At 33.2% G+C, this 15,137-nt stretch overlaps 1 protein-coding gene and 1 non-coding gene across 7 annotated transcripts in view; one reads left to right on the top strand and one right to left on the bottom strand.

The window, feature by feature from the left end:
• Window positions 1-15,137, top strand: part of LOC132919332 (uncharacterized) — a 234,315-nt gene that overhangs the window by 159,457 nt on the left and 59,721 nt on the right. For all 6 annotated transcript variants that reach the window (XM_060980864.1, XM_060980863.1, XM_060980862.1 and 3 more), the window contains one exon: window positions 3,559-3,649. In XM_060980864.1, the coding sequence (XP_060836847.1) occupies window positions 3,559-3,649 (91 nt within the window). The remainder of the gene's footprint in view (window positions 1-3,558; window positions 3,650-15,137) is intronic.
• Window positions 9,232-9,322, bottom strand: Trnay-gua (transfer RNA tyrosine (anticodon GUA)). Its single transcript is given in 2 exon segments — window positions 9,232-9,267; window positions 9,286-9,322. It is a non-coding gene; the product is annotated as a tRNA-Tyr (tRNA).

Raw genomic sequence — 15,137 nt, 5'->3', positions numbered from 1 at the left:
AATAAGACAATAGTACATGTCACTGCATTCAATTGATATTAATATTAATTTAGTTTTCATATTTTTTACAGATCATCTAAATTATTATAATGTTATTATGTGCAATGCTATATTGGACATGTTAACATAACAGCAAAATATGTTTTAGGGTCCAACTATTATCGTCATTACTTTTTTCTATCGCATATCTGTAGTTAGTACACGACAACAATGGTTATATAATATTGTTATAATATCTAATATTTTTATTATGTAGGTATCTGGTTTTTATTTCAAATCATTATTCAATCTCAATTGGTATAAATGGCATAAAATAACGTAACAGCGCTAAATCTTTGACTCTGAAACTTAAGTACACAAGCGGTTTTTTCAATCAGTGGCTATACAGTTAATGTTACGCAAACGATTTTTTTTTCTCTTTTTCTCCCCTCGGTTCGGCAATTGTCAGCTCGTTCCGTGTCGGAAGGGCATTTTTTACGGTGAATAACAATGATCCGGGACCGGCCGTTCAATTACCGACATTAAAACAGTTTAGATAGCAGATTTTTGTGCATTTAATTGTTAAGTTTTTTTTTCCTCGCTCCCGCCACCAGTGTCAAAATCATCATCGTCGAAAAAAAACGACCGTTCTCCGCGATCTTGATAACCGCAATTAATGAATTATTAATGAAGGAGCCAGATCGAAGAGCTTCTACTTTTTTTCCCCTTTTGTTTTTATGTTTTATTTACAGACATTGTCCGGATACTAATGACGGACAAGATTTAAATAATTTAAAAATACAAGCTTGTACTATATTGACAGTTGTATAAAAATTACCAATGCCCTTTTTAGCAGCGTCTTAATATAGATTTATTCATTTCAACGACTGGGTTTAATACAATAATAATAATAACAATAACAATAATAGTTATAGTATTATAAAATAACATGAAAATAAATCAAATTTAGTATTTATTTATTATAAAATATCATTTTGAAGTGTCTAATGAAATCAATGTCATTAAAATATATGCAAAAGTAAAACTCGTTCGTCGAATGGGTTTTATATTGGGACAATTGTCAATTTTCTTAATCGGAAATACATTTATTTCCTTGCATATATATACGCCGTACCGAATCTCGAAGAATTCTCAGTCGAACCAGAAAGACAATATTTTCCATTAGTGGGATTCGCATTGCGGAGGAGGGGTCGGTCGCTTTTGTTTGAATGCAAAATCGTTTAAGTTCGACGCTTTTTCTCATTTTCGGTCTGGCCTTTAATGAACGATATATACACACGCACATAAAAGAACGCCGCCAATGCTACTCTCCGACATCATCTGGGGAGAGAAAAAGACAGAAACAGGGTTGGTGTGTTAATTTCGGAGAGAGCTGCAGTCGGCGTCATCGTCGTCGGTGGCAGCAAAAACTATTTAAAACAGCCAAGGGAATGCGATTGGGTGTGTGTGTGTGTGTGTGTGTGTGTGTGTGTGTGTGTACGCGTGGAGAAAGATTTGCGACGTAGAAAGGGCGGCAAGAAAAAAGGGGTAATACCGCACAAAAGCGGAAGTCGATTTCCCATCCCTTTACAACGCGCATACAGTATATGTGTGAGTGTGTGTTCTTCTATACAATACTTCCGCTAAGCCAAAAGACACTGGAAAACCATTTCGCGAAGACAAACTTCTATGGGTAGAGACGCACACACGAAATCCATTTAAAACATATTCCATTCGCAAAACTTTAGCTGTTAAATTTTATTTAGGTTAGATGATATAAATATATATATATATATCTTCTTTTAGAAAACGTAGACGTTTATAAAATGTATACTATTTATTTTTCTTTCGACTCAGAGTACCACATATTATTAGCTATTATAAACAACACTATAATATATACTAATTCATCTCGTCTAAATTGCGGCTTCACTAACACGATAAAGGTAGCCAAAACGCTATACACTGTTTTCTGTTCAATAAAATAACGGAAATTACGCGGCCCATAAATTTTGGGTGTCGTTTCGCACTCGATCGTGTGATTTCATTAGCTCCCTCAATATACCCTCGTGTAACCCTATAATACACATTACCCCATCTGCGTATATCCATGACTTAAAAGCAGGAAATATTGGAAACTCATGAAATACCTGTAAATATATATATAACTTTAAGTATATATGTATTTATAATGTATTATATAAAAGTTAATTTACCGAGTATATTAATATTTAATCTTATGATATGAAACATATTAGTTTAACAATTTAAATATTGGAAAAACGTTTTATTGTCGAATTTGAATGATTTACAAAAAAATTTCAGTTTAGGATGTAGTACTCGAGTATAAATAAATATGTCAATATAAAAAGAAATGCATAGCAAAACATTATATAAATCACACAAAGGCGTAAATTTAAAAACAAAACTTAATATAAACAAGTAATATACTGTATTATCTTTTAATAATAGTACTGTCAAAAGTTTCAGAAAATAAATCTCGAAAATACCTATTGGTACATTTTTATAACTTATTATACCTAGAACGTATAACATTAAAAAAATATAACAACGTTTATTTATATCACAAAAATACCATAAACAACATCTTTTACAATAAACAACATTTTCTATAAAGCTCTATTGCGACAATCTTCGCATATATTATCGAATGTCAAAACTCAAAGATCGTGATTTATAATATTGAATTGCATAAAATAGTATATTTCATATTTTTGATGAAAAATGACCGTAAGGAGTGGAGTCTCGACGGTCACACGGTATTGGTGTATTAGAGTATAAATTCCGTCTCCTTGTATTTCGGAGTGTTGTTTTATTATTATACGTCCGAAGTGATCTCTCTCGTATCCTTTCCCCACCGTCGCAACCGCCCCACGAAGTAAATGGCACTCTTCTCAGACACGATATATACATATATATTTTATTTTTTTTAATAACAGTTTTGTCCTAAAAACATTGCAAATCATCCAAGTCCCAAACAAGCAAGTATATATTATATTATTATACTATATCATCGCATATACGATGACTGCGTGTGTCCAGAATATTTAAACAAACTATATAGTAGTATAACGATAGGGTGGTGGCGCACGCGCATAATATATCATCGGCCAATATCTTCGACATCTGCGTTGCGAGTAGACTTCGCCGGACACGCATTTATCTTCTTTCTTTTTTTTTCCTTGACCTCCGTTTCTCCGAAGTCCGGTTATTTTATTCAATTGGTCGGGTTAGGAATATATGACTTTCACCCTTATCATCGGTGCGGAGGGAGGAATAACGAAATAAAAAAAAAAAAAACCCCATTTCACGTACACCGAAGACATCTGTCTGACAAAACATACGATAAAAGGGTGTACACGACTGGAATATATTATTATTATTTACAGCGGATAACACGAATCGTCCATATAAGACGTTAAATATTATTATACATCAAAATATATAATGTTATAAAAATATAATTAAAGAATATTAAATTAATAATGTTCAATAATATTATAAGTAGAATGATTTTTGATAAAATTCTTATTTTTCATTTATTTTTTTTATTTACAGAAATACCTAGAACCTTCACCTTGGTTACAGACCAATTTCCCGTTCAAGGCGTTTCAACACAAACTCGCCACTGACACTGCTGGTCCAGAAGGTGAGTAACTTATTATTGTTATTATTTCAACTTAGAATTAAGCGTTTATTTTCTAAGTAATTTTCATGCTTCTCGTCGTATAAAGAAGCGTAATCTCATTACGATTCGAAAAACGGTTGAATGAATTTGAGTATGCTTTCCCTACCCCATGAACTTCTCCAGCATAACTTTTTAATAACGGCACCTCGGCCCGTCATTATTATTACTAGCCGAAGAAAAATATTATATTTATATATATATAATTTCAAACATCAGGTGAAAAAGCACGAACTTCCAAGCAACACCAGGCGGTCTCTAACAAGCAATTTCGAATTTATTTCCTCGTTATTTTTACCATCTATTTTTTTAACGTTTTATAAAAGCAATTATTATTATTCATTTCCCCCTTTTTTCCTTTTTATTATTATTTTATTTGGTTTTTAAACAATAACAACAATTACATTGACTAAGAAACAAAAAAAAATATTTTTAGCCCAGCAATCCCAAAAGTTCTTATATCATCTTGAAATAAGAGCATATACATTTTCAAAATCCGAATATTCATTTTAAAAACATTTTAATTGTAAATAAAATAAAAGCGTAAATTGCACAAACAAATCAGTCATGCATAAATACATAACGAACAAAACTTAGGTGTACCAATACTAAGATAACAATTTAATCTCATAATCAGCACATTTTTTAGGGTTATTTCATATTACAAACTAAAAGAAACTATTTTACACTTTAGTCCATATTCAAATATATACGCGTCAAATATTTTTGTTTTCAAAAGCATAGTCGCAATCGGTATTTTTTCCAGTTTAAAATATTATATTTTCTTAACAATATATTATACGGATTCGAATTATTTATACACGAATCGATTTCTACGAAATTTAAAATAATATACAAAATGTTTATATATATAAAATTTAAAACGAAATAAATTGTATGTATTGATTGATGTCGTAAGCCGAAAAAATACAAAATACCTTTGTCGGAATAACTGATTACCTCGGGCCACTATACCTAAATAAGTTCAATTTAAAAAAATTAGAAAGTAAAACATTCAAGGAAGTAGTCGTCTTTTTTTAGTTAATCAGAAATTACATTGGGGATTTTCGTTGTACTCGCCCGCGATGGTGTCACAAGAGGAACGGCCGACGTCCCGGGAGATATGCTAACGCGAAAACCGGAGAGGGTGATTAATTTCGCAGTGGATCTTATGAATATTTTACTGCCGTGTGCGACGCTTAAAGGAGAAGAGAATGAAAAAAAATTATTAAAAAAAAATTACTATTATATACCTACAACAGCGGTCGGTAGTTTTTTTTCTCTTCCCGCGTAATACTAATACTAATAATAATAATAATATAAAACGTATATATAATATAATGTTTACGAGCGAGCTGCTCCCCAAAAATCGTTGCTCTGACGTGTCGCTGGTAGTGGGTAATACTGCGACGGGGCTTTCACTCACATATTGCGTATATATTTGTATCTTATATTATATCTTAATCTTATATTATAGAAACGTAAATATAAATGCGAGAATTTCGACGTATAGGTGTATTCGATGTGAATTTACGATATTTTTAGTTGTTTTTTTAGTTCCTGTGCCCGTACACATAGAAATTTGCATGCGAGATCCGATTAAAACAAAACGAATAAAAAAAACGTCATCCTCGGGGTTAAAAAAGGGGTTTGACGCGTACACACACACTAATCTGTATGCGTACTAAAACATTCATGTGCTCAACTCAACGACGGATCACCCGGCGCTGCGTATACAATATGTATGTATTATACGTATGTTCAGGACGCATATAATGCTAATTCCCGCTCTCACACACACACACACACACACACACACACGTATACGCACCGCACTCTCCGGTCCCTGCACAACCCGTGCGACAGAGTTGACATCTTAAAATACGCATTTAAAATCTTTACCTCCGACTCCCGCCCCCTGCCCGACCTTATCCAGTCACACTACATATCACACCGTGCACACCCTTTCGATGAGAATTTTAATGTATGTATATTCGAAAACATTTCCACACACTCACACTGCCAGCAGTCCGAAATCCCGTAACGCACGCCTGTGAGCGTGTGTGCTGCAGTGTGCCTTCGGCTTTTGCCCAGTGTTTGCAGTTTGGCGAATAATTTTGCATGTATCAAACGAGTGCGTATATCATATATATAACACCTACACACATCCAAACACACATACACACATATATTGTATATATATATATATATATATATATATATTTAACACTGATATTTGAAAACGTATATTCGAAGTTTGGGACGGCAAGAGGGGGATGGGCGTAAGTCGCAACCTGTCTATGAGAGGAAATTTAAGCTGGGTATTTGAAGAGTTACATTCATTTTTTTTTTTTACCTCCAATATATAAGTCAGTTTCGGACTATGCCGACGGAATATCTTCAGACATTTTTTCCGGTGTAGCTGTTATTTATTATATAATTAGAGGCTTTATTGCTTTATGGATGTAGATAAAAATATTGAAGACAATATTATTGTCATTGCTAAAAATAAAAGACTTTTTTGATTAAAAAAATTTAAAAAACTACATTTATTTTTTATTTAAAATTATATTATGTTTTAATTAATTGCAAGATATGAGTTTTATTTTATTTTTGTTATTAGTTTATTACTAATTTGAGAGCAACTTGTTCCGTAAGGCTTAAAAATAAGCATAAATAATACAAAAATTAAGTATACCCAAGACAAATCCAATTTGAGGGCCATTTAAATAATTGTTTTGAACTGACTTTTTTGTATAGTCCATCACTAATTATATAATCGTTATTCATATCAAAACGCAATGGTATGTCTCAAATTTTCCGCATCAGAGTACTATATAGAATATTAAATAGTGTTACATTAAATTAATCTATACACACCGATTCCGTGGACACGCGATACGTACAAATGTACAATGTGCATATTCCTTGTGAATTTCTGGAATCCCAACACTTCACGCGGGGAACAAATGCGTTTCATAACATCGGAAGAATGGGGCTAGCCTTTGACCCGGACTGACGAATATCTACCAGAGGTTGGCGAGTACGGGGGAGCTGATGAACACACCGCAAATATGTCTTCGAGACTTCACATGCGAACCAAAAACGGTTTGGCAAACTATAAGCGCATACCACGAGAAATATCGTCTATATATAGTATTACACGCGGAATCCCCTCAGACAAACTATTAGCGACAGCTAATCTCTGCGATTATTTTTTTCCCCACGCGACTACTAAGGGCGTGTGTGTATGTGTGTTATTGTGTATGTTATATTATATACCACTGTTAATTTGAAAAAAAAAACCTTTGCTCGACAGCTATACACGCCTATATACACGCGTGTAACCTGTTGCTGGGTGCATTTTCCGGTCTTATTCACACGCGTCACGTTTTTATTTATTTATTTTTTTCGTACGAGGAGAATATAGCTGACAGTCGTGTTCATCGTTTTTACCTTTTTTTTTTTTTTTGCTAACCACCACGAAAAAAATACGTAATAATAATATGTGAAAGAGTACGAAAAAAAACAAAACACGTATTTTTCAAACCCACATTGTGTGTATGAATATATGAGTGTGCCTGAACGTACAAGCACATATTTTTGCAGTGTGTGAAGAGTTATAGTAGTAGCGTTTTTACCGTTGTCATTTTTAATGTCACAGCACTTACATATGCTCATTTCGGTTGATTTATCGCCCTCGGTAAATGAAAAAAAAAAAAACATATACAACGACGATAATAATAATGTATAAATCTCGAGCTGCTCCGCGCATTGTCTCGACGGGAGGAGACGAATGCGAAAAATAAATTGAAACCGGAAGAAGGCCGGAACACCGCGATAATAACAACAATAATAAAAATAGTATGGAGTACTTCGCTGTCCTGATCGCTGCATTACCACCACCGGTGCGCGCGTAGTGTGTTCGAGGGTCTCTCCTGGTGAAGGTACCTTCATGTATAAATTATATATATATATTTATTATGAACTGCAGATTAAAACGACGACCGTAAGAAAAAATGCCCTCAACCGAAATCAATGGGGTGCCAATTATAAGTTTTATCAAGTTAACGGGCGCGTGTAAGCAAGTGTGGCGGCGGCGGGACCACTGCGTCGAGTGCGGAGCGGCTTCCTCATCCCAATCGTGTCGTATCGCGACCGGCCGCGCGGGTTATCTCGCAGAGGACCCGTTTTCGGATTATAAGAGTACTTCCCTCTCCACCACAGTGAAGTTTCTAATACCATTCGTGTCCGATAATAATATATATTATATATATATATATATAATCATCTCGATCACCGAAAATCCAATCCTTTTGTCTCCCGGGAGACTCGTGGTTTGTCATTTTCTCCACGACCACCTTTAATCGGGATTCGTAAGTTCCATCCAAAAAGAGTAGTAAAAATTCTGTGATATATATATATATATTAAGTCAACCACGCCTTAGAAGACAATAATATATCATGTTATTATTATATCAAATTTATAATTATGTATATATATATATATATATATATATATGTTATAGTTATACTGTAATAAGTAATTATTTGGATTCACGTATTTTAATATATTCGTATATATTCATAAGGTAATAATTATACAAACGGAAAACAAATAGTTGTGAATTTGTGATATATGGTTAGGATTTGGGAGTATTAAAATTAGTTAGTTGAATGTTAAATTTATGTAGTTGGAATAATTATAAAATAATAATTAAACTTATAACATTCACTATTATGAATAATATAATGAACTATCAAATATTATTAATTAAGAAATTAACAACCGTGATTAATTTAATCAATAATTTGTTTCACTTGAAATCACTATATTATATGGTTAAAAAAAATTAGTATACTTTGTGTCACCTAACCCTACTACACTGTAGTCTATACTCTATAGGCAACTGAAATACATGCATTAAATTATGTCCATTTTTGACATACAATTGTTTTGTACGTCATATTTAATTAAACTCTCGAATAAAAGCCCCGAAAGCCCTCCAAACATTTGGAGGAAAGAAGTAATTTTATTATTTGAATCCGATAAAATTCTCCAGCACATCTATAAATGTAGTGGTGAGTTATCCATGTTTTAATATAAATTATATAAACCCTTTATTTTAAGGCTGTGTCTAGAGTAAATACTGTGCACCATATGTGCTATAAGTTTGTCGAAGCTCTAAGTAAAATACACGACGCCATCACTGCACATTTTTCATTAGCTTCTACACAAACTAATTAACAAAATTAAATGTGGTTGCGATTTATGACTCAAGAATGAGAAATTTAAATACATAATTATATACAATTACATATCGATAGCCATTTTAATCATTTATATGTATGATATTATGATTTATAAATTATTTTTAGTTTAACACATTGTAAATAAAATAAATATATTTATACGATATTTATTTAGCCAATTGATATACCTAGAAGTATTAAGTAAAACAGTATTTGTATAAAATATGATGATGTACAAATTATATCTGTGAAAAGAAAGTGAAATCAGAAAAAAAAAATTACAAAAAATTGATTCCTTCGAGCCGGATTTGAACCAGCGACCTATGGATATCTGTGAATTTACGCCACTACAGTCCACCGCTCTACCAACTGAGCTATCGAAGGCTGATGGAAGACGGTCGGTTTTCACTTTATTTAAGCACGTTCCACAATTTATTGATTCGTACAGTCAATTAATAGTATTATATTAAATTAATTCTTATACAATATGTCTACAATTATAAACTCTGAATTATATTTATTATTATAAAATATTTGTTTCATATTTTATAATTTGTCATATTGTTTTATTCTTGATATCGCGATAATGTAGGTAGGTGAGTATATACTCGTAGCCCGTAGGTACCTAATTGAAAATTTTAGTAATATATTATATTAATCTATACATTTTTATTGTATACAAATGGTCCAAGTATAATATGCAGTATAGATATTACATTTATTTTATATTTTAATAAACTTACTTTTAATGAATTTTAACCTCAGTATAAACATTTTAACAACTGAATTGAAGAACCTCAATCAAATTTTGAAATAGGCATATCAACATCTTAAAAAAAAAATATCTGCTAAAAAATGTACAGCAAAGAAGGAGGAGTTCTCATTTTAAAAACAGAATTGCGTATCACCCGTGACACTCCTTAACAATTATATAAAAAATGTTAACAATTTGAAAATATGGACATTAATTATAAATATTTAATAATTCTTAAAATCAAAATTTGAATTAATTAATTATAAAATAAAAAAATGGCAGTGAGTATGCTTGCTGATTCATCCTGTACACCGCTGTACCGTACTGACATGGTTATGTATATACTTGGCTCCTGTGCAGCCCTTTATAGAACAATATTGTTCAACAACAATATGTTCAGACGGACACTGGTCCCTCACACTCCCGTATACCCACTACCATCCGGACGGCGAATCCCGACCGGAAGTCGGAACCGATCGCCCCCGCAGTTGGCGCCGACCGGATGTACGTCCAGTTCCCCGGCCAGCGTTTTCCACCGAGACACTTCCGATTCCGGTCGCCGTCCACTTTATGGCGCGACGCGCGAAAGACAAGACACCTTTTGTTTTCGCACTGAAAGCCGATACGCCGTCGCCGCGGCACAATAGCAGTATGGCATGTATACAAAAATGTGCGTTTTATCATACTTAGGACAACATTACCTTATATATTATACACGGGTGCCTATCATGTAAATTTAAAAAGTTCTCCTGCCCGGTGGAGTGGATGTTTTTTCGTAACGACAAAATAAATATACACATACGATATATTGCGTGCGCCTATACGTAGGTATACAGCACCTACACCGTAATATTATTATAAACTGCTCGCCCATGTGCGCTATCGTTTAGGATTTTCTCCGCGTTCCACGGTTAAGGCACGTCCGTTATATTTTTTCCTATTTTTCTTCTTGGCGTTATATCTCCTGCAAAGCCATCTCGTCCCCTAACTGCCGTCACGACGTGTGTACAGTGTACATATATCGTATATATATAATGCGTGTGCTAGGTATATACACCACCGTCGCATCGAGTAGCGGCTGCATGGCAAATGAAGAGAGTCACACGCAACGAGCGTTCTCGCACATATATTTACGGCCGATTGTCGCCCTTACATTATATATGCTATTTTTTTTTCACTTTTTTCTATACTCATCCGCGTCGAGGGGAAAATGTACATATAAAATACGTTATAAATCCATTACCAGACGCCCGCCCGTGTGAATCGACGACGGGTTTGTTTTTTTCCCAAGATGATTGGTTTTTGATTGAGCCCCGGAGAATATATAAGAATAAGCGCCCATACAATCGTCTTTTTCAATATACAGTTCTATAAAAATATACACCGTATAAAATAGTAAAACACTCTTCATATGTAAACAAATGCGTTTTTAACAGAAAAAGGTGTGACAATTGTTGATATATAAATTTGGTGTTATATTAGTTTTTTTTTATATATATATAATATATACAATTGTATTTCAAACAGTTCTCCTCGTTGTGCTGACCACGCCCACAAGATTTTCTTTCTTGTCGGTTTTTTCTTATTATTTATAATTCACTTTTTTCACCTTCCGTATTTATTTATTACTGACTTCTCGTTTACCAAGCAGGGGTCTCTGACGATCATAACTCTTAACAGCGACGGATTTCCAGATAAGGACACCTCTGCCCTCTTTTTTTATTCGCTCTTTTCCATCATCCCTCAAGGATCAATTCCCCCTTCTAGACGTCTAAAAGACGCTCGAATCCCTTATAGAAAAAAATCTACCCTTAAAAAAACATATAAATATATATATATATATAAAGGGAAATAATCCCCATCAGAGGTTTTTTTATCCATTAACGATTAAAACATCATCATGTCAATCGTCCTTCACTTGACCCTTATATTTTTTTTCCTTCCCCAGTGGATATATTTCCATTACGTATTTCGGATTTGATTAGATTAATTTACTGTACTGATTTTTGATACGAAAAAATAAAATAGAAATAATCTCCTTTCTTACTGTGCTGGCTCATCCGTTTATTGACAAAAAATAAAAATAAAAATAAATCGCATTGTTAAATATAAACGAATACATCGTAATGAAATATATCTTTTATTCGCATCGAATTCGTTTTAAACATTTTAACATTTAATAATAATGTAAAAAAAGTAATTTTGTAATCTGAATAAAAAAAAAGTCTCATGCATTGTATACATGTTTGTTAGTATTGTGCATAACAGTTAAATAATTATTAGAGAATTACCAACAATGTAAGTTTTTTTTATCACAGACCTTATACTAATAGTATATTATTTTTCTACTCAGGAGGGAAATATGTAGCGCAATATAACTTGGCATACATGGGTCACCAAAATCGATTCAAAAAGGTTGTTTTTTTATTATTTTATTTTATTTTTTTTTTAATTAGTCTAAACTCTAAACAGTTCTATCCCGGTCTTGGTTCAGTCGTACACTTTTCGATAGCGTCATACTTTTACGTAAATATAATATAAATTATAATATGTTATAAAGAGGAGTAGGTATATTAAATCAACATCATTATAAAACTCAATGTTTGTTTTAAAAAGTACGCTATCAATATATTATATTATAATATTATAACATATTATATCAATACATCATAATATCATAGTATATTAAGGTATGAAAGATTTATTTGTAAACGCAGTTGAAATTGTTATTTTTATAACAAACAAAATCTGATTAAGTTTAATATTTATTTTCAACTTTTCATATTCAGTTTCTAACAACAACCATTAGCATTTCAAATTTGTATTATTTTATTTTTTAAATGAAAAACAATTTTTCACTCCTATATCGCATGATAATTTACAGCCTTATCATTAAATAATAATCTGCAAATGTGTGATCGACCGATGAACTGTAGTAAACGTCATCTATACCCAACTACAACTATTTTAATGCTTTAAAAGTTTTGAAAATCTATGCACAATTTTATCACAGACTATATTATGAAAATATAGTCTGTGATTTTATTATTGTACTATAGAGTTCAGAAATGACGATATCTATACTATAGAGACGGATTTGCTGCCGCCGTTAATTATTGATAACGCGTATGTGTAGGCGTATACGACGGGCCGGGCATATGTGGTCGCGTGCGAGTGCTCGTGTGTGCGTGTATGTGTGTTCGCCCACCGTGATTAATTCTATTTATTGCCGCGCTAATATCGCCATTTCACCCGCCGCCCGTCTTATCTGCGGCAGACCGCGTTTCTCAGTGCGCCACTGTTTGCCGTCACCAAAACTCGAGTAGGCTGCGGGAGAATTTTAATCGCAATAAAATATACATCATATAATATTGTGTCTTATAGCATGCGACTGTGCGAATGCGTTACATATATAAATGCGCAGTAACAAAACTCATAAGGAAAATATGTGCCTATACTACGCGTTATATTATCCAATGACTCGCTCAGTTTTCATCGTGCGAAAGGGTCGCTGCCGTATAGGCAGTATAATAAAACCTCAACACCCCACCGCGGTACTATCTTTTCTCGTTTGTTTTGCACGCGAATTACAAAGTAAATATTTTTGTACGTCCGCTGATACGATATATAATTATGTGTCGCTATAACAAGTTAACATAATAATAGCACACCTGCATTATATTACGTTTTTATGTTTATTATATTATTATTATTATTATCAATATTATTTATAATAAGGTTAGGTACGCAAAGTAATGGTGGTTTCTGTTTACATAATATTCATCTCTTACTCAAATTTTATGACAACCGTTTTCATTCGAATCTGATTTGTAAATAATAAAATGCAGTTTTACATACGTTCACTACTCATAAGTTACATGTCACATTATTATAGTATGCATGTATCACGATTTGATAATTACAGGTTTATGGAAGTCCAAATAAACTATTTTTAACGTTCTTGTTTGTTAAGTCTAGGATGGACTCCATCAACCGTCATATATATATATAACTACGTACCGACGTACGCACCACTCAGTGAAAAAAAAAAATTGATTTTTCTATTTCATCAATGATTAGCATGGATTTGGATGAGCAATTTAACAATTTTCTCGACATTACTGAAACAATGTTTGGCGCTAATAAATAAATATATTTCATCAGCTCCGACCAAATACAAAAAAAAAAGAATTTTTAATATTATTAAATTGCCATAATTTAGCATACATTTAATGTGAATTTACATTCGACTATCGCCAAAATTCTAACGATTTTTATTTCCGTTTCTAAGAACTACACGTTGTGCCAGCACCGTCCTCCGAAGTAACAGACGACTATCATATACGAACACTAAATACACAAGTACACAACACTATAATATTATTATTATCATTGTTTACTTCCGTGCATTATATTTTTGCGGTCGGCGTTGGCATATGTGTGTACGGGAAAACGCGAACGTGCATTTATATTTGATTGTCTAGTAATATGTTTACATCGGGTAGAGCATCACAACAAAGGGGTAAAACGTCTGCGTGCTACTTACCTTGGGTAAAATGATATTAAACGAACCGGGTCGGAGGACCACAGCAGCCGGGTGGTGTGGCAGCGTCGAAATCAATTTACCTGACCTTAGGCGATTCAATTGAATTAAATCCACGACCACTGGAGGGATCCTAACCACTCTCTCTTTCTCTCGCACACACGCACACACACACACATCATCTATACAGTAAATATTATATATATATATAAATAAGTCATAAGTACAGACTCCGCAAACGTCGACGGCGACGACGCGCTCTTCGAAAACACGCGTCGCTTTGACGTGTGTACGTGTCCCGCGTACACAATACACAACGTAGTATATTATATATACACACACCATAATGTACATATATATATATAGCGATGCGAGTGTATACGACAACCGTATGCTCGGTGGGCAGTTAAAAGCCTCACCGTTCGTGGGCGGCGTGTGGCCAATTAAACCGGGAAACTGTAGATCCCAGGTGGCACCGACGACGACGAGATCGTGATGATAATAAGACGGTATATATGTGTGTATAATGTATATATATATATATATATATATATATATAATATCGCATATTATAGTAACATGTTATGATATATTTAATATATTTATAATCACAATTAATAGTGTATTAAAATAACAGTAGCTAATTTGAATTCGTACGTACGAGTATGTATATTTTTTTAATGACAATAATAGCACGAATTACACAAGACAATAATTTGTAACTTTTTCCTTATCGAACTGTAATAAACAAAATTCTATCGTATGAGTAAACCCAACTAAAAAATGCTCAGATGACCATTGATCATAAGTTGTAAATTACGTGTAATATATTTTAATGCCAATCGTCAAAGACGTTGATCAGAAAATCTGATGTCGTTTAACATCGAGGACTGAAGTGTAGA

This window comes from Rhopalosiphum padi, chromosome 2 (assembly GCF_020882245.1).
Source record: "Rhopalosiphum padi isolate XX-2018 chromosome 2, ASM2088224v1, whole genome shotgun sequence".
Classification (NCBI taxonomy): Eukaryota; Metazoa; Arthropoda; class Insecta; order Hemiptera; family Aphididae; genus Rhopalosiphum; species Rhopalosiphum padi.
The sequence above is the reverse complement of the archived record's forward strand: the minus strand, read 5'-3'. Positions and strand labels throughout refer to the sequence as shown.